This window comes from Bombina bombina, chromosome 3 (genome assembly GCF_027579735.1).
Source record: "Bombina bombina isolate aBomBom1 chromosome 3, aBomBom1.pri, whole genome shotgun sequence".
NCBI classification, from domain to species: domain Eukaryota; kingdom Metazoa; phylum Chordata; class Amphibia; order Anura; family Bombinatoridae; genus Bombina; species Bombina bombina.
In genome coordinates, this window is record NC_069501.1 from 1137753365 (window position 1) to 1137779821 (window position 26457).

The 26457-nt window shown below is 38.8% G+C and overlaps 1 protein-coding gene across 1 annotated transcript; it reads left to right on the forward strand.

The window, feature by feature from the left end:
- Window positions 1–6868: 6868 nt before the first annotated feature.
- SAP18 (Sin3A associated protein 18) lies at window positions 6869–20850 on the forward strand. Its single transcript, XM_053705052.1, has 4 exons — window positions 6869–7039; window positions 10403–10512; window positions 13094–13216; window positions 20449–20850. Exons 1-4 carry the CDS (start codon window positions 6923–6925, stop codon window positions 20603–20605), a joined length of 507 nt encoding a protein of 168 aa, XP_053561027.1. The 5' UTR covers window positions 6869–6922; the 3' UTR covers window positions 20606–20850.
- The last annotated feature ends 5607 nt before the right edge of the window (window positions 20851–26457 follow it).

The window sequence follows — 26457 nt, forward strand, 5'->3', positions numbered from 1 at the left end:
ATAATTCAGAGTCACTAGATCTTTAACACTGGGGGTTAGGAATACCCCCAAGTATTTCAGTTTATCTTTAGCAATCTTAAGTGGGCAGCCTCTATTCAGGTTATCAAACTCGGTCACCGGGATGGAGATGTTCATGATCTCAGATTTCGAGAGATTTAGGAGAAAGTTTGACACCTCACCAAAGAGTGTGAATTCCTCAATAGCCACTTTAAGGGATTGTCCTACGTCTGATATCATCAGGAGGACGTCATCGGCGTACATAGTCAGTTTGTGTACCATGTCCCCTATATGGATTCCTTTAATTTCTGGATTCGCTCTGATCCTGGAAGCCAACACCTCAATAGTCAGGGCGAACAGAAGGGGAGACAGGGGACAACCCTGTCTGGTCCCATTGTGAATGTCAAAAGGGTTAGAAAGGGTTCCATTGACCCTTACTCTAGCGTTAGGTGTGGAGTATAGTGACATTATCCAATTCGTGAGTTTAGGCCCAAAGCCGAATTTGCCCAATGTGAGGTGCATGAATGCCCAGCTGACCCGATCGAACGCTTTTTCAGCGTCAGTCGAGATCAGGGCCAGTGGGGCTGAGTTATTATGCGCGTATGTCATCACTTGCAGGACTTTAAGGGTATTATCCCTCGCCTCGCGTCCTGGTATAAAGCCCACCTGATCAGTGGAGATTAGGTGAGGGAGATGTCTATTGAGGCGGTTGGCAAGCACCTTCGCGAATATCTTGACATCTGCGTTTAACAGCGAGATGGGGCGGTAATTCTCAGGGCAGGTTTCTGGTTTGCCTGGCTTGGGGATCACAGCAATGTGGGCCTCGAGCATTGTGTTGGGAAGAATTGGATCTTCTGATAGTTGGTTAAAGAGATTTATCATAGTCGGCGCAAGTATGCCGCCGAATGTTTTGTAGTATTTCGCTCCAAAACCATCCGGGCCTGGGCTCTTGCCCGAAGTTATGTCCTTGAGAGCTTGCTTAAGCTCTATAGAAGTGATCGGAGAGTCTAGGGCCTCAGAGTCCTGACTAGAGAGCTGAGGGGTGACTACATTAGCAAGATATTCTGACATCTCAAGTGTCTCTTGTTCCTGATTAGGAGTATGAATGTTCGCTCTGTTCGTATTTTGAATATTGTATAGGGATTCATAGTATGATCGGAAGATCTCAGCGATGGAATTACCGTCTTCTCTAATCTTCCCGTCTGGGTGTAGCATACTATATACATACTGTTTCTTTTTTTTCCGGGCAACCGCCCTGGCTAACAGTCTACCTGCTTTGTTCCCCTGTTCGAAGAATTGCTGCCTTAGAACAAGAGCTGCTTTCTGATAGTCCTCTTGTAAGAACTGCAAGAGTTTTGTTCTCGCTTGCGTCAAGCTCTTGTCCAATACCGCATCAGTTGGTGCAGCTTTGTGAGCACTTTCAGCAGTTTCAACTTCAGAAAGAAGTTGTTGATAAATCATTCGCCTGCTCTTAACTATCCTGGCTTTCTGTTTCAGAAATAGACCTCGGATAGTACACTTATGGGCTTCCCATACCGTGGTTAATGGTGTGTCCGTTCTGTCATGTATCTGAAAGTATTCCGTCAGGGCCTTCTCTATTTCTAGTTTAAAGACAGGGTCATCCACTAGGGTGTCATCCATTCTCCAAATATAAGGCGTGACAGGTGTGTCCGTCCACAGGATTGAACATGTAACTGGAGCATGGTCTGACCATGTGATGGGTAATATATTGCTTGACGTGGTCACTATGAGGCCGGTAGCGTCCGTAAACCAGTAATCTATTCTCGAGTATTTTTTGTGGGGGTGGGAGAAGAATGTGTAATTCTTAGCTGAGGGGTGGTGTGATCGCCAAATGTCGTGTAAAGCGGCTTCTTTGAGTGAGGATGTTATACGTTTGAGAGATTTATGAGGGACACTTGAGATACCGTCTGAGGTGTCTAGGATAGGATTCAGTGCTGTATTTAGATCTCCTCCCAGGAATACCATGCCAGTCTGTAGTTCGAGTAAATTATGGATAACCTTTTGAATAAAGGTATGCTGGGATTGATTGGGACAATAGACGTTAATTAAAGTTATGGGCCTAGCATATAATAGTCCTGTTAGTAGGAGGAATCTACCCTCCGGGTCTCTATGTGCCTGTGTGAGTTGGAATGGTATGTCTTTACTAAAAAGTATGGCTACTCCATTTCTTTTGTGCAGGCCAGAGGCAAAGAAAGCATTAGGGTATTGATGGCTATGCCAGCGGGGTTCATGTCCAGTGGCAAAGTGTGTCTCTTGTAGGTAGACAACCTGACCACACTGTCTGTGTATGTCTCGTAAGACCATGGAGCGTTTAGCTGGGCTATTAAAGTCCTTTACATTTACTGAAAGTAGCTCTATCTTTCGGGAGGAAGCTTCTTTATGTGTGGTCATGGTGGTGTTAGTGGGTGGGGGGAGGAAAGAAAAAAAAAAAAAAAAAGGAAGGGGGGGGGGGGGGGGGGGGGGGGGAGTGTTGGTAAGGCTGGGTTAAGGGAGGGACAGGGATGTGGAGAGAGGGGGAAAGAGGCAGGCGACCGAGGTCATCAAGTAGTGGGAAAAGATAAGTAAGGACCTATGTAATGAGCAGTTCAAACGAAATATCAGTAGTATAACTTACACAGGCCTAAGTCAGGTAAATAAGCAAATAAGACAAACTATATAAAACAAATACAGGGGTAGTGTTCCCTGCTATACTACACTATTCATAAAACTATAGTGGTATTTTAAATGTAAACAAGCACAGGATTGTGTTGCATTGTTGCAACTTACCTTTTATCAAATCAGTAAGATAAAAAAAAAAAAAAAAAACTCTAATAACAAACCTTTTCTATAACAGATACTAACTTGACATAAACTGTCTCAAATTATTTGTGATAACATAAGCTGAGACCTAGGGGCTTCGTGAAGGGGCTGGTTTTGATTTCATCTCCTACTTTAGGTATACAAGTGTCACATCGTATTGTCACGAGTTTCACTCCTTTTAATGCGGGTCATTTTCCCAATTCACAGGTTATTTGTGGTCTGGGTCTGTCAATGGGGCATGTATTGTTTAATAGTAAACCCTCTAAGAGGGGGATTTTGACCGGTCTCAATTAGATCATAACATAGGGGTGAAGTGAGGATACAGCGGTCTATGGAATGTCGTATAAAACCTTAGTTATCAGCTTATGTTTTCGATATTTGTGAACCTGAGTCATTCATAACTATAATATGTGCCATAAACATAGGATAGGTGTGTAGTAAATGAAAACATCTTGAGATTATATCTTTTCTAAGCACCCCGTTGAAAAGGGCAGTCTCATTATATTGTACGTGAGACTCATGACGTGTACACTGATCTAGGAATAGAAAAATACCTGGGAGAACAAAATATAATTTAAAACTGTAACGTTATAGCATTTGTAATCTTAGACCGCATATTACACTGTGAAGGTCTCTAAGTTGTTAGAGTATGTCATGGTCATCATTTAGGTAACATCTTCAGGTCTCGTGTAGTTATCATGCTTATCCCTTACTAACATATGGGTGTCTTGGTCTCAACAATACAGTCATTAACAGCAAACTTCTGTTTTGGCACAGTTAGCGAATCTCTGCTTAAAGCAATACATAACTATACATGAAAACAACATACGATAATCATAACTTTTAAAGGATAACTTATCTGAGTCGTTACTCTACAGTTCATTCAGCAGGGTTAAGTCCATTGGCTCTTAGTTAGAGCCGGGCAACCTAGAGTAACTGGGAGAATGTGTTGCATAAAGCATCAGCTGGTCATTCTAGATGGCGTATCTCGTTAGGTTCCTCCCGAGCTTGACCCTCTAACACAGCAGGGGTACCAGAGGGAAGTCTGATGTTGATGCCTAGGGCTCGGCTGAAGGCCGGCAAGTCTGCAGGAGTCTTAAGGATGTGTGTGGTGCCATTTTTAGTGACAATAAGGCATGTAGGAAAGCCCCATCTGTAAGGAATTTTATTGGCTTTTAATGTGGACGTTACAAATCTGAGATCTCTCCTTTTCTGGAGAGTGGTTGGGCACAGGTCAGAGTAAACTTGCAGTTCTGCTCCCCTGAATTCAATCTGTTGTTTATTTCTGGCCAAGCGTAGAATGTCCTCTTTCTCTTTGAAAGATAAAAGTTTTAGAATGATGTCTCTAGGAGGGGCCCTTCCTGGGGGTTTAGGGCGCAGCGCCCTATGTGCTCTTTCTATTTGAATATCAGGGGAGAAATCCTCATTTCTGAGGTATTTAACAAAATCTTGGATGTATGCCTGTATAGCAGCAGGTTCCACCGATTCAGGTACACCTCGCAGCCTGAGGTTATTCCTCCTGCTACGGTTTTCAAGGTCTTCAATTCTCTCTAACAAGGTATGTACCGTGGTTTCTTGGGCCTGTAGGAAGCTAGTCTGGTGCTGTAAGTCAGAGCTGAGTGTCTCTTGTTTTTCCTCTATCTGCGTCACTCTTTGATCTACTGCTGAGATGTCGCTTTTTAATTCTTGGAACATTGATTTAAAATCTCTCATCGCCTCTTTTATGTCCTCCTTAGAGGAGAGGAGTTTAAGATCAGCCTTGGTAACACAGGTCTGGTGAGAGGACATTGTGTCTGTAGTATGAACCTGAGCTGTTGTAGTTTTCTGATTAGTGTCAGATTTTGCTGCTGCAGGCTCGTTATTTATTAAGTAATTTTCCAGAGTGGTGGGCTGAGAGCTCTTAGTAGGCCTAGTATTTCTTTTGCTGGACATTACATGTATTATAATGAGCCGTTCTGTATGTCAGCAATTGATATCCTTCCTTTCTTATCCCTCAGGGGTAAGGGACCTTGGTGAGGGGTTTCCTGTAGCTGTGAGAGAAGGTCGTTCCCAGTATATTTACGTTTATTCCCCAAAAGACACAGGGGTGTGCTATCAATGCCTGGAATATCCAATAAAGGAACCGTGTACTGGACTCTTAGGTCAATAGCCCACTTTTTGATGCAAATGTACTGCCCTTGTGTGTGTGACTTTAAGTGTCTGATTATGTGCTGAGTGGTCTAGCGGTGAGGGACCTGATTAAAATCTGTGTCAGCATCTCCAGAGCTTCCGAACAACTTGGCCCTGATTCCGGAGTCACCCGGAGATTTGTGTTACCTGTCCGGTGTTGGGATCTGCAGGCTGGGTTGCTCCGCCACGTGGCGTGACCTCCGTTGTAGGGACTCAGGCTTTCGGGTATCACTCTGTGTTACTTATGGAGTTAAGAACGCTCTCGGCGTCCATCACCGGGTTCAATTCGCCTGTTACAGCAGTCTGGCCATGTGGCACGCCTTGGGTCGTCTCTGTGCTGATTGGGATCTACGAATCCCGCGAGGTAGGCCTTGCAGCACCCAGTCCGGAAGGGTCGTATTGAGGCAGAGGTGTCTCGTTATCAGCTGTACAGTCTCAAAGTCTCACCTCTCGAGGTTAGTGGTCGACAGATTAGGGTCAGTTCCTCTGCATAAAGCTTGCGTGGTGTGTCCCAGTAAGTATGTCTGAGCACGGCGCTCCCTTAGCGAGAGCGGTCTGTAGAGTAGGCCTCCGATACACAGCTCACCTTTGCCACTGCTCCGTTACACCATCTGGTCTCGAGATTTGCATATAAGTATTGAATAGAGTCTAGTACATTTAGATTCACCGTTTATAGATTAATTTATGCCATGTGTGCACTTGTTTTGAGTGTAGTAATAGCAGGTACTACGGAGCTTGTTTAGAAAGCAGCCATTTCAGTCCGTGGCTAGGCTCCGCCCCCCATTTTTACCATATTTTTTTATCACAAAAAAGGTGAAATGTGTTCCTTGGTATGCTTAATCATGATATTGCGCCCATAATCCCCACGTAGAAAAATAATTATACCCACATTCCTATTAGAATCAGGTCAAATATGTTCCTTGGCAAGTGTTAACATGATATTCACCCATAATCCACATATCTAAATATATTTGTAACCATATTCTTATCAGAAACAGGTTAAATGTGTTCCTTGGTATGTGTAACCATGATATTCCACCCACAATCCCCATATCTAAAAATATTTTTAACCATATTCTTATCAGAAACAGGTGAAATGTGTTCATTGTTATACTTAATCATGATATTGCACTCATAATCCCCATATATAAAAATATGTATACCCGTATTCTTAGCAGTACCAAGTCAAATATTTGACTTGGCATGTGTAACCATGATATTCCACCCATAATCCCCATGTAAAAAATAATTATAACCATATTCTTATCAGAAACAAAACAAATTTTCTTTGGCATGTGTAACCCATAATCCCCATGTTTAAAACATATTTTCACAGGTTCCTATCAAAACAAGTAAAAGGTAGTGCTTGGCACATACATGTACTTTATTAAATTAGTAATGTAGTCCTACAAAAGTATTGACTCTTTTTTTTCTATTATTTCTATATAATGTAATATAATTACAGTATAAAAACTGTATATATATATATATATATATATATATATATATATATATATATTATATATATATCAGAAAGTGAATAGTTAAACATTTGCAACTGCTGATTGCAACTTAGTATCAAGCACTGCAGAAAATAACATATTTTGAGTTACAGCAGTCATAACCATGAATGTGTGTAAAAAGTATACTACTGACACCGACTGATAGTGCTTAGCATTGCAGTCAATCATCCAAATATGCTGTTTACTTAGTATGTCCCAGAAATAATTTCCATATCTAACAGATATTTGATATTTCCCTTTAGTTAGCCCTCTAAAAAATTTTTTTGCATACAGTCGATGATCAAATATGGCTGCGCACTTTTCACACCTACTTCGTGACGCATACACGTTTCCACGCCCATAGACTAAATGATCATGTGCGTAGAGCGTCCGTGACGTAGTTCGCTAAGCGACGGTCACGGATCCGGTGTGAAATGAGTGGGACGGTAGGTTTATCGGTAGCTGCAAAGCTGGAGAAAATGGCGGTAGAATCCCGGGTGACGCAGGAGGAGATAAAGAAGGAACCGGAGAAACCGATTGATAGGGAGAAGGTATTGTGTAATGATGGGAGGGAGACTGGTGCTTGGGTCATGGTTTTCATAACTGTAGACCCAGTACAATGTATAGAGGGAACCAATTCCTCAGCCCTCTTATAGGGTCAGCTTGTAGTCGGGATATTCAGTCTTTCAGTTTAGTAAATTATCTTAACAATGCGACGAAGCTTAACACGTTGTATTTGAAAAAGAAACCAGATTTTCTGGGGTGTGAAATGAGTGTAAAACCTGCCAGTAGTGTCCTACGCTGTGTTTTGCCATACGTGATTTGTCTGTAAAATATATCTGTGACGATATAGTAATATCTGTACTAAAAAGGAAGTGAAAATGTGATACGGCCGACAAAACCGCACGACTTTTAAACCCTTAAAGGGACATAAACCATTTTTCTTTCTTTCATGATTTAGATAGAACATACACTTTATAATTTAATTCCATTATAAAAAATGTTTAATTCTGTGTCCTATATTAAAGGAGCAGCTGTATACTACTGGGAGCTAGCTGAACACGGGTGAGCCAATAACAAGAGGTGTATATATGTGCAGTGACCAATCAGCGGTTACCTCCTAGTAGTACATTTCTGCTCCTGAGCCTATCTACGTTTTTTCTTTTTTTTCAACAAAGGATATAAAGTGAATGGAGCAAATTAGATAATTAAATTAGACAGTTTGTTACTCTTTCTGAATAATGAAATTTCAGTTTTGACTTTACTGAGATTTAGATATATACTTGAGATTTTTATAAATTGTATGTTTACTTATGCGTAATTAAACAACTTTGCAATAATTTAAAGGGACATGAAACCCCCCAAAAAATTATTTCATGATTCAGAAAGAGAATATAATTTTAAACATTCCAATTTACTTCTATTATCTCATTTGCTTTATTATTTAGATATCCTTTGTTGAAGAAATTGGCTCACACATGAGGCATCTATGTGCCGCCACCAATCAGGAGCTACTGAGCATATCTAGATATGCTTTTAAACAAAGTATATCAAGAGAATGAAGCAAATAAGATAAAAGTAGTAAATTGGAAAGTTGTTTTAAAGGGACAGCCTAGGCCAAAATAAACTTTCATGATTCAGATAGGGCATGTCATTTTAAAATATTTTCCAATTGACTTTTATCACCAATTTTGCTTTGTTCTCTTGGTATTCTTAGTTGAAAGCTTAACCTAGGAGGTTCATATGCTAATTTCTTAGACCTTGAAGGCCACCTCTTTTCAGAATGCATTTTAACAGTTTTTCACCTCTAGAGGGTGTTAGTTCATGTATTTCATATAGATAACACTGTGCTTGTGCACGTGAAGTTATCTGGGAGCAGGCACTGATTGGCTAAACTGCAAGTCTGTTAAAAGAACTGAAATAAAGGGGCAGTTTGCAGAGGCTTAGATACAAGATAATCAGAGGTTAAAAGTATATTAATATAACTGCATTGGTTATGCAAAACTGGGGAATGGGTAATAAAGGGATTATCTATCTTTTAAAACAATAAAAATTCTGGTGTAGACTGTCCCTTTAAATGGCATGTTCTTTCTAAATCATGAAAGAAAAAAATGTTTCATGTCCCTTTAATTCCCCCCCCCCCCCCCTTATGTAATTTAGGTATGAAATCCTTAGCATTTTCTAATTCTCAGAACTTGAAATCTGTGACTCAGACAGATGTTTTGGTTTGACAAGTTCCTTGTGAAGAGGATTGCCTGGTATTTTGGGTCTGGACTGACCTTGTTAGGTGGGTTCAGACTGATATACTTCAGGAAAGTTCTCCTTTGCTAATATAGGCTACTTCTAGGTGTCTATTTGCAATAGAACAGCTGAGCTGTTGTTCGTTCCTAGTAGAGCTCCTCTCTATATGCAGACAGTATTACTGTCTGTAACAATCTGGCTACATATAATGGGGCACTGATTGTTCACCGTTACCATATGAAGGTAGATGTTGGAAGCTCACAAATAGCACTTGACAACCGATACTGCTTGGGCTTCCAGCATTATGGACGTATATCTACATTATGCAGTACGATGGGTTTATGCATCGCATGTCGTAGATCTACATCCATTTGGGCAAAGGGGTTAAAGGGACACAAAATTAAACTTTCCTGATTCAAAAGGAGCATGTAAATTAACCTTTTAACGCCGTTATGCCGTTCTATTCCGTCATAATTACACTGGGCTTTAAAGCCGTTATGACGGAATAGAACGTCATAACAAATGGCTGTCCTGAAGCCTTCTATGCTTCTAGGACTTGATCGCGGTCTGGAGGGCGTTCCTAGGGTTGTAGGGACGCCCCCCAGATGTGATCCAATAATTGAAATCTTGCGATCGTATGCACGATTGCGTAGTTTCAATTTGTCTACATCGGAACAGGTGTTCCGATGTAGGCACTTTAACCCTGTCACTAAAAGGTTAAACAAAACTTTCTGATTTACTTCCATTCTCAAAATGATTACACTATTTTTAATTCCACACTTTCAGCTCATACTGAGTGTGCACAGTATATGCATTTTGTGATTGGCTTGCTGATGGTTGTTACATGATACAGGGGAAGGGCAATTGAATTAACTGACTTTTGCCAGGGGAAAATAAATCTGCTAAATTAAGTTTTATTGCATTGTATTTTTATTATGCATTTGTTAATTACACATTTCTACTCTATTTAATGGTTATTTAAATATTTATTTTATATTTGGTTCTTAGAAAATAATATATATCTGTTTAAATACCTGTTTATTAACTAGGCTAAACCGTTACTAAAGAGAAGAAAGCAGGGCTACCCAAATCTATCTTTAACTTCATATGTACAAGCAACAATTTCACGCAATCGTCAATACGATCACGTGATTTCAAGGCTGAAGTTAAATAATGGAGGACTGCCTACAATGCTAGGCAGGACGTCAAAGGATTGTGAACACCGTCAAAGGGGCAAATCAGAAGTCACGTAATTGCCACTGTGATCATGTGACTCAGGCTCTGATTGGCTCCTGGGGGACTGCCTGTGTTACTAGGCATGCATGTCACCCAGTCGGATCTAGTGGCATTTACTGGGGGTAAGGGGGGGGGTGCAGAACACCATACTAGTTAGAACGTTCCATGGCGTCCTCAGGGTGTTTTAAGCACAGTACTTTTAGAACAGCATGAAAAGTCCTAAGGGCATTAAGGGGTTAAATGTTTGAGTTTGTGAGTGGCTTGCAGGTACAGGGATATTGGTGAAAATAAAACAATATACTCATTTGATAAACTAAAACTGCATCAGTCATTGGAAATTTCTTCTCATATGATAGATCGTGCAGCTTACAATTTGTGTTTAACGTTCCTATTAAAAGCTGATTTTATTTCATATTGAACTTCATTTTATTTTTTAGACTTGCCCTCTTCTTTTGAGGGTGTTTACTACAAACAATGGGAGGCATCACCGTATAGATGAATTTTCACGAGGGAACGTCCCATCCAGTGAGCTACAGATTTATACATGGTGAGATAATAATGTGAAAGTAGTGACTCTCCAATGCCTTTCTTTTGTTAAACAATTAAAGGGGTATTACACCATATCCATACAATGAAGTAATCCAAACAAAACAGGCATGTGTGCTTTTGAACTGATAAATTGCAATATATTGATGTCTTTATGCTGGTGTTGCCAGTCCTTTTGTGGTATCCAGCTCCCCTTTTGTGTGTGTGCTTGTTTGCAATTGTACATGTGTAAAACACACCCTTACATATGTTATTAGCCTCCCATTAACACATAGCCATGTATGAGGATCTGTGCCAACATAAATTATTTTATTGTTTGTATGAAAATATTATGTATGCCTTTTTATATAAGGGCTTGGTATAAACCTTCTGTATTTAAAGGGACACTGAGCCCAAATTTTTTCTTTCGTGATTCAGATAGAGCATGCAATTTTAAGCAACTTTCTAATTTACTCCTATTATCAATTTTTCTTCGTTCACTTGCTATCTTTATTTGAAAAAGGCATCTAAGCTTCTTTTTTGGTTTAGAACTCTGGACAGCACTTTTATTGGTTGATTAATTTATCCACCAATCAGCAAGAATAACCCAGGTTATTTACCAAAAATGGGACGGCTTCTAAACTTACATTCTTGCATTTCAAATAAAGATACCAAGAGAATGAAGACAATTTGATAATAGGAGTAAATTAGAAAGTGGCTTAAAATTGCATGCTCTATCTGAATCACAAAAGAAAAAAAATTGTGTTCGGTGTCCCTTTAATGCTCAAGTACAAATGTACTGTACCAGAGGCATTATGAATTCAGGTGCCATCTTACTTGTGTGTCTGGCTTTTACTGTGCATCAGCAAGCTGTTGGTGATCTGGCTTTGACCACACAGGCGGTATAAGAATAATATATATCAAGCATTTCTCAGCAAGGATTTTAAACTTGAACACTGTTCAAAGCTTAAAGGGGATTAAAGTATTTTTAACATATGAATAATATAGATAATAAATGAGGTATTACTAAAATTATTAGGCATTGCGAATCTAGAGCCGACTGTAGTTATAATGAATCCCTTGGTGTGGGTTAGAAAGTTATGGGCACATAAAAGTTTGATTAGAAAATGATGTAATGCATAAAAAGATTTTTCTAATTGCAGGTTTATGGCGGGGGGATATGTTTAATTTACACAGCATGAGCTCACATATGGAGCAAAAATGTTGCCTGTTTTTAGTCCATAATTACAATGAATAAATTATTATTTTAAAAACGGTGCTTGTTAAATTATAAAGGCATCAATCCCTTCTCTCTCTAGTCTATTATTTAATTGCTCCATGATACTACAGTATGTACTGGGGTATACACCAGCTGCTAGTATTATATTAAAGACCGAATACCAGGTTATAGTAACTATCCCTTAATTTCCATATATTTTTAGGGACCAAGAAAGTTCTGTTACTACACTATATAAAATTAGTAAAGTCCTTCAGTAATTCTGTATTTGTTATTTATGTCAGGAAGTGACAGTCTTTTTCTGCTAGGACAATGTTAAATGGAGAACCCAGAGCTATTTTGCTGAGCAGCACATATATTCTCACATATTAGGGGTTATACTTGTTAATTACAAGTCTGGTCACATTAGTTATTTTTATTATTTATCATACCTTTTAGATATTTGCTCCAAAAGTATTTTTTTTTTTAGATTTTAAGTTGAATATTCTCCAACTGCATTGGTCACTTATTTACTCATATAGATATGTTGTTAATTATATACTAGTCAAATAAGGATACCTGATTCTATTAGTGACAGCAGCTAAACTACTCAGGGGTGATACCATACATGATTGTTTATTGAAATAAGATATCAGATTCTTTTTCAGTGATAGCATAGAGTTTGAGCTACCTTTTTGACGTACCATTCTGATTTGAGTTAAGACCCTTATATAGATACCCCTATATAGATATATATTTTTTTTTTATTGACTTGACACTAGTTTCAATGATACAGTTACCTTATAGTTTAGAGTCTTATTCCTGGTTGTAACAAACTAGATTATGGATTAAACAAATTGGTGCTTAAAGATACGGAGAGTGCCTGCCTTTTTTTCCTTTGATGTTTACTGCTGAGTACTCGTGAGTGCTAAACCATCTGGAACTAATATGTATGTATGTAAAATGAGGTTAACCATTTGAGACCCATAAGTGGTCTCCTTGTGCACATGATTGCCTTCTGTTGCTCTGTACATTTCATATTACTTGGAGGTCCAAGAGTGACCTCAGGTACCAACTAGAGGGTATATAGTTTGTCTGGCAAACAATACGCATTCTAATATTTGTCATATGAACATGTGATGTTTATTTTGGTTGTATACCGTGAAACAAATTTGCTTTGTATGTTTCTCTGACATATGCTTTGCCTTGAACCTCAATAAAAAAAATATGTTAGGAAGACATCACTAGGGAAAAATTAAGACCAGAAACTATTTTCGGGAGAATTAAGTGTAGGTGTGTGTTAAATAGAATGCAGTGTTCTGTGTTATGTTGGTGGAGTCGTAAATTGTTTACAATTATACCTTTTTTTTTTTTTTTTTTTTTTTAGGATGGATGCTACACTGAAGGAATTAACTAGCCTAGTTAAAGAAGTATACCCGGAAGCTCGAAAAAAAGGCACCCACTTTAACTTCGCTATTGTGTATCCAGATCCTAAACGGCCCAATTACAGGTATATAACTTTTAATGTAATCAATCAAATGACAAAGTTTGTATTTTATAAGAGCATAGTGCAAGCTTTCTGTTCATCACCCACATGCAAGGTTGTCTAGACTTGCAATCCTGTCAACTGGAGTCTCTACACACACTCATCTGCCACGGTTTGCTAAATCAAGGACCCATATCCTGCACTGATATAGACTAGTCATATCTCTCTAAAACGATAACTTCCTAACTTGAAAATAACACAAACTGGACCCATATGACAATCTAACCCATCTAATTTAATTTGCCCCTATCTAATCCCCCGTTCTTTTTTTTTTTTCTTTTTTTTTTCTTTTCTTTTTTCTTTATCTTTGTACGTTTGTTATTACTACAATGCTGTTCAAACCTCAATTTCAGCCTGTTGAGTTTACCTAAATTATGTATGTTACTAATGTTCATATATGGTAATCTTTATCTAGTAAAATGTTCAAAAGCCAACCATCTCCTTTTTATATACAACCCAATTACTGTTTATGTGAACGATTTCAGTGTACACATCTGTATTGCTTAAATACACTATTTTCTAAAATGCGAAAGGTCTTAAAGGAACAGTCTAGTCAAAATTAAAATTGCATGCCTGATCTGAATCATGGAAGTTAAAACAATTTTCCAATTTACTTTTTTTTTTTAAGTTTTATTAATTTTTATTACATTTTTCACAAATAAAAAAAGTAGAAATGGTGCAATATCATAACAATGTGAGATATTAAAAATAATAAAGAAAATAAAGTTGATACAAGTTTTGTACAGTCGTGTCTTATCAGTCAGTTATACATTGGCTAAACATTTAACGAGATGTTCATCATGTATACCAATATGTCGTATATAAATAATACTTTATATTATAACATTCTTGCATATTTTTATTTCCTACCTGAGATATGTAACTTACAAAGGACGGATCCCATAGATTGTGGTAATTTTAGAGTTTTTTAGAGTACATGATGTTGGTTTTAGGTGCATAGGGAATGCGCTTGTTTCTCATCTCAATAAAATTCAACTTGGGCGAAAAAGTCCTTTATATGTGTATGCCGTTCGCTCTAGTTGCAAAGTATGTGTTACTAGGTTAATCCACTCTTTTGGATGAGGAGAGTGTGGGGTTTTTCCCAATATCTGGAGATTATTTTCTTAGCTGTTTTGACTAAAATTCTAAATGTTCTTCTGAATTGACAAGGTAGTTTTGATATTGCCATTAAGTAGAATGATCAAAGGGGTTTTGGGGATGGAGCAATTTAGTAGTTTTTCTATTATTTGATATATAGTGTTCCAATATGGATGTATAGTTTGTCATTCCCACCATATATGTAGAAGGGTGCCTTTGTGACCACAATTTCTCCAACATCTGTCAGACACTGGGGTATATTTTGTGTAGCCTTTGAGGGTGTGAGGTACCTGCGAGAGAGTAATTTAATGTTGGTTTCTAATAGAGAGCTTTTTGCAGTTGTTAAAAGTATTTGTTTTTCTTTTGATGTGAGAAATCTAATTCGGTTTCCCACTTATTTATATACAGAGGATCTGGTTTAGTGTCTGCATTTGTTATTAGCTTTATGAAATAATTACAGTAGATGTGTGGATGGTGTTCCTGTGTAACATAAGTTCAATTGTAGTCAGTGGGCGTGCTAAATTAGTTTTTAATTTGTGTATAGATGTAGTCACGTATTTGGAAGTATAATAGACAGTGTGTGAAGGGAAAGCCTGGATCGGTTTTAAGCTCTACCATGGGTTTTAGTATTCCCGATTGTAAAACGCTGATGACTGGGATGTTGGTCATATAGTTGTTGGTGCTCAGGTGTACAGGGGGCTTGGTGAATGGAAGGTCTGGATTTCTTAAGATTGATGTGAGAGGTGATGGTATTGAGGACAGTGTTTTGTATCTGCGTGTTATATTATCCCATATTTTTAAGGTGTCTAGGATCAGGATATTTTTAGGAATAAAGGGGACTTCTAGCTTTATCGCTAAGACACATACTGCCCAAATTGCCCACTATATCCTCTTCTCCCCCCCCCCCCCCCTCTGTGCCAATTCCAGATTTGGACTAGATGTGATGCTTGGTAGTATAGGAGAAGGTTAGGGATTCCCAGTCCGCCTTTCTCTTTAGGTCTATATGATAGAAGTTTAGCCATTCTGGGTCTTTGGTCCGACAATATAAAGTTGTTTAAGAGGAATCGTTCACTTTTTCACAATTTTTTTCACAAACTTTAGGTTTCTCACTGAAATTATTTACAAACAGCTTGTGCAATTATGGCACAAATGGTTGTAAAAGCTTCTCTGGGATCCCCTTTGTTCAGAAATAGCAGACATATATGGCTTTGGCATTGATTTTTGGTAATTAGAAGGCTGCTAAATGCTGCTGCGCACCACACGTGTATTATGCCCAGCAGTGAATGGGTTAATTTCAGCTTTAGTGTAGTAGACAACCCAAAGTATTGATCTAGGCCCATTTGGTATATTTCATGCCACCATTTCACCGCCAAATGAGATATATAGATAGATATAAAAAAGTAAAATTTTTCACAATTTTAGGTTTCTCACTGAAATTATTTACAAACCGCTTGTGCAATTATGGCACAAATGGTTGTAAAAGCTTCTCTGGGATCCCCTTTGTTCAGAAATAGCAGACATATTTGGCTTTGGCGTTGCTTTTTGGTAATTAGGTCGCTAAATGCTACTGCGCACCACACATGTATTATGCCCAGCAGTGAAGGGGTTAATTAGGTAGCTTGTAGGTAGTTTGCAGGGTTAATTTTAGCTTTAGTGTAGAGATCAGCCTCCCACCTGACACATAACACCCCCTGATCCCTGCCTGACCCTTCCAAAACAGCTCTTTTCCCTCCCCCACCCCACAATTGTCCCCACCATCTTAAGTACTGGCAGAAAGTCTGCCAGTACTAAAATAAAAGTTTAAAACAAAAAATAAACCTATTCTGCTGTGTAGGACCCCCTCCCCCCCCAAAAAAAAACCCCAGCTCTCTAACCCTCCCCCTCTACCTTATTGTGAGCCATCTTGGGTACTGGCAGCCAGTACCCAGTTTGCCATAAAATATGGTATTTTTTAAAATAAATTAATTGTTCCATAGAGTAGCGTTCCCGCCCCTCTCTGGCTCAGATCCTCCCATCGATGGCCGCCCTCCCACATCGGCTCCCACCAACGATCGTGGCCATCAATGGCCGATGCCGAGAGGGCCACAGAGTGGCTCTCTCTGCATTGAGTGGCTAACAAATGTTATTGCAGGATGCAATAACATGAAAGCGGCTAGAAGCGATCAGGATCGCTTCCACCGATTGGAAACACCAACAACGTACAGGGTATGTCCTTGGTCGTTAAGGACCTTTTTTTTTTTTTTTTTTTTTTCTTTAGGACGTACCCTGTACCTCGTTGGTTCTTAAGGGGTTAAAGGCAGGGAATACAGCACTCTCTTAAATGTTACAAAAACACCTATTTAATCATAATCATTTAAGACTAAAGAACAGAGAAAAAAACCCACAAGAATACTACAAGTGTAGCAATGGTTAATACCCATTCATACAGCAGAAGCAGTCATAAGCAATTATCTCTTGGGTGCATAAATATATATCTATTCCTAATTTGCAATTCATCACAAATCTTATTTATATATCTTGTGTACACACAAAGAAACTAAGCAAAAGAAGTTCATGTTTGAGACAAATAGTAACAAAGCATGCTTATTTCAGAGTGTCCAGATTTACAAGGGTTAAAAAGCAGTCCCCTTTTTATGTATATACATTTATTTTCCATCAGTTCTTGATATTGGAAAAGAACATTCACTGTCACAAACTTTCAGCTCAAGCAGTGTCTCAATATGTACTGATGACAGACAGCTGTTGGTTGTTAGCCGGATGTATAGGTTACCAGGAAGACAAACATAGCAAGCATTACTGTGACAGGGAAATTTACTATCAGCAAATTTGGCTCAGTTGAAGGTTCTCAATCCTTTAACATTATAAAGCAAGAGATATATTACCTTTCTTGTAGCCACTCTCCCGTCACCCCTTCATATAACTTAGTCCGTTCTGGTTATTTACTCACAGACATCCCACGGCTTTTGGCTGTTAGGATTCTTTGTACTCTCCGTTACAGACACTGTTTAAAACCAAACACATGACCTCTTCTTCTTAATCCCACACTGCAGGGCCGTTTGTGACCATAAATTTTAAGATCCTAGGAGTTGCATACAAACAAACTTCAGCTTCAAACAAACAAGCCAACACGTGTTTCACCCATAATCATTTGCATTCTTTGGTCTTAAAGAACTAATATGAATAACCAGGTGTTTTTGTAACATTTAAAAGAGTGCTGTATTCCCTGTCTTTAATGAATCTCTCAAGATTGGAGATTCTATTTCTTTAATTTAAGTATATTTGTAATTTCTATGGGTCTGCACCAATAAGAAGTTATTTTGCTTCTATAAAAACATACACCTAACAGATATATCCTAATATATAAATCAAAAAGTGTTTAAAGAAAGAATTAGGAAATGCTAGAGGGATAGTTTGAAATAAGTATAAGATTTTTGGTAAAACGCTCATGTTTACCGTTGCTACCCTTCCAACCAGGAGATATGTTAGAGCACCACGTTGTTAGATCTTGTTTTATATTGGAAAGGAGCGAGGAGTAGTTATGGTCATATAGATTATTAATGTTCTGAGAAAGTTGTATCCCCAGATATTTAATAGTTTGTTACATATTAATTTCTGGGGAAACATTAATATTTAGAGTTTCAGATTATTTTTATGTTTGAGACCATTGTAATATGTGCCATAGATTAGTATTTCTCTTTCCAGATGTCCTATGTATTCTATGGGGTTTGTTATGGATAGCAGAATGTCATCCGCATAAAATGAAAGTGTATTTGGAATCTCCTACTGAAGTACCTCCTTATATTTGAGTTATTTCGAATTCTGCTTGCTAATATTTCTATTGTAAGAGCAAACAAAATTGGGGACAAGGGACATCCTTGTCTGGTCCCATTTTTAACCGCAAAGTGGTCCGATAGATCTCCATTTACTTTAATTTTAGCTGAGGGAATTATTGTATAGGACAAGTATATAATGTGTGAATTGAGGACTGAAACCAAACTTTAACAGGTCGGAGGTCATGAATGACCAACTCACCCTGTCAAAGGCTTCTCTGCGTCCATTGTGATTAAATAAAAAATTGCCTGGTATAAGGTCTGTGCTGTTAATTAATTGCATGTCTCTGATAGTGTTCTCTTGATTCTCTTCCTGGTATAAATCCTACCTGATCTTTAATAAATAGGGAGGGAAGGAGCGTATTTATTCTATTGGCCAAGATTTTTGCATATATTCTAACATCATTGTTTAAAAGTGAAATCGGTCTGAAATTTTTAGGGTGATTGGGAGATTTTCCTGGCTTGGGTAGAACAGTAAAATGTGCCTTTAGCATTTCACTGGGTAAAGGGTGTTCTTTGTCAATGTGGTTAAATACTTTCAGAAGATTAGGTACTATGATTTCTTTGAACAGGGAAAAGTATTTGGTGCTAAAACCGTCCGGTCCAGGGGCCTTTTCCTGATGGTCATCTTCTGTGATAGTCGGGACTATTGTCTCTTGAAGATATGTTGGCAATAGGACTTGTGTTCCCATGGTTTGGGTGTGGCTCTCTTGGGAAATGTTGTAAAGGGATGCATAATATTTTCTAAAGGACTCTGCTATGGCTTGACTGGAGATAAAAATTTTTTTTTAGCCGATTCATCTATCCGTAAATTAAACATATGTTCTAATTTTTTGCCTTTTAAGAGTTCTCGCTAAGAGTCTGTTTTATTATGTTCGGAATAAAACTTGGCGTGTGTATGTATATACACGATATGTTTGGGTTTGTAAATCTTTCCAATTTAGTTTTATCATCAAATTTGCTTTTTTCTCTTGGTATTCTTTGTTGAAAGCTAAACCTAGGTAGGTTTATACGCTAATTTCTAAGCCATTGAAGGCCGCCTCTTATCTCACTACATTTTGACAGTTTTTCACAGCTAAACAGTGTTACTTCATGTGTGCCCTATAGATAACATTATGCTCACTCCCGTGGAGTTATGAGTCAGAAATGATTGGCTAAAATGCAAGTCTTTTAAAAGAACTGAAATAAGAGGACAGTCTGCAGAGGCTTAGACAAGGTAATCGGAGAGATAAAAACACTTAATATAATAGTGTTGGTTATGCAAAACTGGGAAATAAAGGGATTAGCTGTCTTTTTAAACAATACAAATTCTGGAGTTGACTGTTCCTTTTACACTCTCCAGAAACCCCACTAGGTCAGCTTAGAGTGATGAGTTAAAACTGGACACTGCTCTTATGTAATGTTACTGACCTATTAGTAAAACTAAATCATGCAATAGTCGATGCGATCGCGTGATATCAAGGTGGACTACCTACACTGCCAAGCAGATCCTGGTCGTCTTCAAAGGGGGAAAGCTACAGGATCCCATAAATAGGACGTTCCATGACGTGTTAAAGGACAGCATGGAACGTCCTATCTACGTGAAGGGGTTAACAAAATAAACTGCACAAACAATCATAGATTTGCCCACATGTAGTAAATGTGTAACAGACCCATCTCTGACATCTACATACTAATTGCTTTCAGTCTAGTTTATCTAATCATGATATTTTGGTTTATACATCTGATATAAAGGATTGAAAGTTCTAACTTCCAACAATATTTTTTGTAACTGAAATTCATTTATTTATTTTTTACACCATCAATATTTTGGCAGCTTATTTTCTCTAGTGTGCAAATCTGTTGGCACTATATAAGTTAAAATGCAGTGATTTATCTCTAAGTGAACCATAAAACTACACACAGGTTTTTTTTTTTTTTTCTTTAATAAAGTTATGAAACACAGGTCATTGTACCAAAGCAAAATATCTCTTCTTTACTCTGCAGACTAGACTCAGTTTTATACCGGCAGTTTCTAGTCAAACTAATGTGTGTGTGAGACCGCTGCTGTCCTAGCTCTTTTTGTTTTTAATACACTGAGTGTGTTTTTTTTTGTTTTTTTTTTTACCACTTTGTATGGCAATAAAAGTTAAGTATTAATTTCTTAAACCTGTGGCCCCGACTCGCCTTTTTTTCTTCTGGCTGAAACTAATGTGTAAACCATATACTAAAATAGCATCTTTCGAAGTATTACTGTACATATGTTAATGCATTTTTGTTTTTGTGCAGGGTAAAGGAGATCGGTAACACCATTTCAGGGAGAAAGGGCTCTGATGATGCCATGACTCTGCAGTCTCAGAGATTCCAGATTGGGGATTTCTTGGATATAGCAATAACACCCCCTAACAGAGTACCACCCCCGTCAGGACGTATGAGACCATACTGAACAAATGTTTATGGAATATATTATATGGACTTCCTTTTCCAACCCTTTTTTTTTTTAAATATTTTACATTTTGCAAGTTGTTGCAAAAAAAAATGAAAGTAATCTTTCGTCTTTAAGTTCCCATGAACCTTGCATTTTAATTTGTGATAGGTCTTTCTTATGAACAGTTGTAGAAATATATCTCACATTGTATTATGTTCCTGGGAATATGTATACTTTGAGATAAATAGATTTTTAAATCTAAATGTGTCCATACTTTAAAAGTTTTTTTTTTTTGTTTTTCTCTGAAAGACTTACAATATAGTTGTTGTGTTTTTTTTACCCCTAGTATCCTGAATTATTGCTTTTTTTTGTTGTCTGTTAGGCATTCATCTACTAAGATTAATATGGTATAAATATTAACAGCTTATTCAAGCCTTTATTAAATGGATAGGTACCCATTCTGGTTGCAACATATTACCAAGAAATTGTGCTCTATGGTTAATTTTTCCTGCAGCTTACATCATGATAAAAATACACTAGGGCTTGACAAATTTGTTTAAAATCTAAGACAATTTAAGAACGTAGAAGTCAGAAATGTTTGAGTGCATGACACACACACACACACACACACGCAATTTGGCCAAGAAAAGGCCATTTTTAGCGACACCTATTTATTTTAAACAACAGAATAAATACAACCCTAGCACCTTTTATAGTATAAGATATTCAAAAACATTATGGAGATTTTGCAATAAATTGTCCACATACATTTTAGATTAAGCCTGCTTACTGTATCGGAGAAACTGTGTACCATCACTTGTGATAATGTAGCAATGCTGTATTATTAAAGGGACAGTCAACAACAATTATTGTTTAAAAAGATGGATAACACCATCACGACCCATTCCCCAGCTTTGCACAACCAACACTGTTATATTAATATACTTTATAACATTTAAACCTCTAAATGTCTTCCTGTTTCTAAGCCACTACAGACAGCCTCTTATCACACGCTTTTTTTTTTTTTATTAGCTTTTCACAACAAGGCTGCTAATCCATGTGGGCCATATAGATAACTTGCTCAGGCCTATGGAGTTGTTGCTGATACTGCACTAATTGGCTAAAATGCAAGTCGACAAATAAATAGCCATGTGATCAGGGGGCTGTCAAGAGGCTTAGATACAAGGTAATCAGAGGTTAAAAGTATATTAATATAACCATGTTGGTTATGCAAAACTGGGGAATTGGTAATAAAGGGATGATCTATAAACAATAACATTTTTGGAGTAGACTGTCCTATTAAATCGGCAAAACGAACCCTCGGGCAAATCCAGGGGAGTGGGGCTCAGTATCCACCTTTAGTGTCCCACTGTGGTTAAGCCTGTGTATCCACAGTGGGGCAGTGCCTAATGCCAGGAAAATATAACACATGTATTAGGAGAGAGAGAAGCATTCTTGGGGCACTCTTATACTAGATTAAGCGGTGGTTACAGACAATCTATAGTGGAAAAGGGCAAAGAGAGAGAACTTTTTTAATTATCACTTAAAAGATTTCCTCACATAACAAATGTAAAAAGTATTAAAATAACATACACATTCCTGCCCCCCCTGCATATATCGACCATATATAACAATTAAAGACTGGAACCCACTACAGTACTCCAAACAATAGGATCAGCACAATAACATAAATTATGCTTACCTCATAATTTCATTTCCTTCTATATGAGGGGAGTCCATGGCATTTCTTACTGTTGGGAAATACTGAACCTGGCCACCAGGAGGAGGCAAAGACACCCCAGCCAAAGTCTTAAATACTCCCCCTACTTTCCTCATATCCCAGTCATTCTGCCAAGGGAACAAGGAACAGTAGGAGAATTATCAGGGTATAAATGGTGCCGGAAGAGAAAACAAATTTTGGTCTGCTCATCTGAGTACATGGGCAGGGGCTGTGGATTCTCATACAGAAGGAAATGAAATGATCAGGTAAGCATAATTTATGTTTTCCTTCTTAATATGAGGAGAGTCCACGGCATCATTCCTTACTGTTGGGAAAACTATACCCAAGCTCTAGAGGACACTGAATAACGGGAGGGGTAAAAGAAATGCGGACCTAATCTGAGGGCACCATAGCCTGCAACACCTTTCTCCCAAAAGCTACTTCGGCCGAAGCAAAAAACGTCAAATTTGTAGAATTTTGAAAAAGTATGTGAGGACCAGGAAGCCGCCTTACAAATCTGATCCATAGAGGCCTTGTTCTTAAAGGCCCAAGAGGAAGCCACCGCTCTAGTGGAATGAGACGTAATTCTCTGAGGAGGTCTAAGTCCCGCTGACTCATTAGCTAAGCATATAACACTCCTCAACCAAAAAGATAAGGGAGCCTTTAAACCCTTACGCTTCCCATAGTAGATAACAAACAAGGAAGAAGTTTGTCTAAAATCTTTAGTAGCTTGAAGATGAAACTTCAAAGCTTGAACCACATCCAAATTATGAAATAAACCTTTCTTCAAAGAAGGATTAGGACACAAGGAAGGAACCACAATCTCCTGATTGATGTTACTATCAGACATCACCGTAGGAAGAAAACCCAAACGTGTACGTAGGACAGCCTTATCAGTGTGGAACACCAGATATGGAGACTCACATTGCAAGGTAGCCATTTCACAAACTCTGCGTGCCGATGCAATAGCCAACAGAAAAAGAACCTTCCATGACAATTTAATGTCAACCGAATGCATAGGCTCACACGGAGCCCGTTGCAAAAAACTTAAGATTCAAACTCCAAGATGGAGCGTTGGATCTAAACACAGGTCTGATCCTGATCAGAGCCTTAATGAAGGATTGCACGTCAGGGAGCTTTGTGAGTCTCTTGTGTAGCAAAACAGAAAGGGTAGAAATCTGTCCCCACAGGGAACTGGCAGAAAGAGACCCTTCTCGAGAAAGGAAATAATCCTGGCAGCCTTAACCTTATGCCAGGCAAAACCACGTTTCTCCAACATAGGTGTGTCCGGTCCACGGCGTCATCCTTACTTGTGGGATATTCTCTTCCCCAACAGGAAATGGCAAAGAGCCCAGCAAAGCTGGTCACATGATCCCTCCTAGGCTCCGCCTACCCCAGTCATTCTCTGCCGTTGTACAGGCAACATCTCCACGGAGATGGCTTAGAGTTTTTTAGTGTTTAACTGTAGTTTTTATTATTCAATCAAGAGTTTATTTTAAAATAGTGCTGGTATGTACTATTTACTCAGAAACAGAAAAGAGATGAAGATTTCTGTTTGTATGAGGAAAATGATTTTAGCAACCGTTACTAAAATCCATGGCTGTTCCACACAGGACTGTTGAGAGGAATTAACTTCAGTTGGGGGAACAGTGAGCAGTCTCTTGCTGCTTGAGGTATGACACATTCTAACAAGACGATGTAATGCTGGAAGCTGTCATTTTCCCTATGGGATCCGGTAAGCCATGTTTATTAAGATAGTAAATAAGGGCTTCACAAGGGCTTATTAAGACTGTAGACTTTTTCTGGGCTAAATCGATTCTTTATTAACACATATTTAGCCTTGAGGAATCATTTAATCTGGGTATTTTGATAAGATTATATCGGCTGGCACTATTTTAGACACCTTATTCTTTAGGGGCTTTCCCAAATCATAGACAGAGCCTCATTTTCGCGCCGGTGTTGCGCACTTGTTTTTGTGAGGCATGACATGCAGTCGCATGTGTGAGGAGCTCTGATACATAGAAAAGACTTTCTGAAGGCGTCATTTGGTATCGTATTCCCCTTTGGGCTTGGTTGGGTCTCAGCAAAGCAGATACCAGGGACTGTAAAGGGGTTAAAGTTAAAAACTGCTCCGGTTCCGTTATTTTAAGGGTTAAAGCTTCCAAATTTGGTGTGCAATACTTTTAAGGCTTTAAGACACTGTGGTGAAATTTTGGTGAATTTTGAACAATTCCTTCATATTTTTTCGCAATAGCAGTAATAAAGTGTGTTCAGTTTAAAATTTAAAGTGACAGTAACGGTTTTATTTTAAAACGTTTTTTGTACTTTGTTATCAAGTTTATGCCTGTTTAACATGTCTGAACTACCAGATAGACTGTGTTCTGAATGTGGGGAAGCCAGAGTTCCTTCTCATTTAAATAAATGTGATTTATGTGACAATGACAATGATGCCCAAGATGATTCCTCAAGTGAGGGGAGTAAGCATGGTACTGCATCATTCCCTCCTTCGTCTACACGAGTCTTGCCCACTCAGGAGGCCCCTAGTACATCTAGCGCGCCAATTCTCCTTACTATGCAACAATTAACGGCTGTAATGGATAATTCTGTCAAAAACATTTTAGCCAAAATGCACACTTATCAGCGTAAGCGCGACTGCTCTGTTTTAGATACTGAAGAGCATGACGACGCTGATAATAATGGTTCTGAAGGGCCCCTAAACCAGTCTGATGGGGCCAGGGAGGTTTTGTCTGAGGGAGAAATTACAGATTCAGGGAACATTTCTCAACAAGCTGAACCTGATGTGATTACGTTTAAATTTAAGTTGGAACATCTCCGCGCTCTGCTTAAGGAGGTATTATCCACTCTGGATGATTGTGACAATTTGGTCATCCCAGAGAAGCTATGTAAAATGGACAAGTTCCTAGAGGTCCCGGGGATCCCAGAAGCTTTTCCTATACCCAAGCGGGTGGCGGACATTGTAAATAAAGAATGGGAAAGGCCCGGTATTCCTTTCGTCCCTCCCCCCATATTTAAAAAATTGTTTCCTATGGTCGACCCCAGAAAGGACTTATGGCAGACAGTCCCCAAGGTCGAGGGAGCGGTTTCCACTTTAAACAAACGCACCACTATACCCATAGAAGATAGTTGTGCTTTTAAAGATCCTATGGATAAAAAATTAGGTTTACTTAAAAAGATGTTTGTTCAGCAGGGTTACCTTCTACAACCAATTTCATGCATTGTCCCTGTCGCTACAGCCGCATGTTTCTGGTTCGATGAGCTGGTAAAGGCGGTCGATAGTGATTCTCCTCCTTATGAGGAGATTATGGACAGAATCAATGCTCTCAAATTGGCTAATTCTTTCACCCTAGACGCCACTTTGCAATTGGCTAGGTTAGCGGCTAAGAATTCTGGGTTTGCTATTGTGGCGCGCAGAGCGCTTTGGTTGAAATCTTGGTCAGCTGATGCGTCTTCCAAGAACAAGCTACTTAACATTCCTTTCAAGGGGAAAACGCTGTTTGGCCCTGACTTGAAAGAGATTATCTCTGATATCACTGGGGGTAAGGGCCATGCCCTTCCTCAGGATCGGCCTTTCAAGGCCAAAAATAAACCTAATTTTCGTCCCTTTCGTAGAAACGGACCAGCCCAAAGTGCTACGTCCTCTAAGCAAGAGGGTAATACTTCTCAAGCCAAGCAAGCTTGGAGACCAATGCAAGGCTGGAACAAGGGAAAGCAGGCCAAGAAACCTGCCACTGCTACCAAGACAGCATGAAATGTTGGCCCCCGATCCGGGACCGGATCTGGTGGGGGGCAGACTCTCTCTCTTCGCTCAGGCTTGGGCAAGAGATGTTCTGGATCCTTGGACACTAGAAATAGTCTCCCAAGGTTATCTTCTGGAATTCAAGGGGCTTCCCCCAAGGGGGAGGTTCCACAGGTCTCAGTTGTCTTCAGACCACATAAAAAGACAGGCATTCTTACATTGTGTAGAAGACCTGTTAACAATGGGAGTGATTCATCCTGTTCCATTAGGAGAACAAGGGATGGGGTTCTACTCCAATCTGTTCATAGTTCCCAAAAAAGAGGGAACGTTCAGACCAATCTTAGATCTCAAGATCTTAAACAAGTTTCTCAAGGTTCCATCGTTCAAGATGGA

What these genes read in the sequence shown, in the direction of transcription:
- SAP18 (XM_053705052.1), top strand. Translation starts at nt 6,923, where the DNA reads ATGAGTGGGACGGTAGGTTTATCGGTAGCTGCAAAGCTGGAGAAAATG. An exon ending in AACCGATTGATAGGGAGAAG is followed by an intron (nt 7,040 to 10,402) that starts GTATTGTGTAAT and finishes TTTATTTTTTAG; the next exon opens with ACTTGCCCTCTTCTTTTGAG. An exon ending in GAGCTACAGATTTATACATG is followed by an intron (nt 10,513 to 13,093) that starts GTGAGATAATAA and finishes TTTTTTTTTTAG; the next exon opens with GATGGATGCTACACTGAAGG.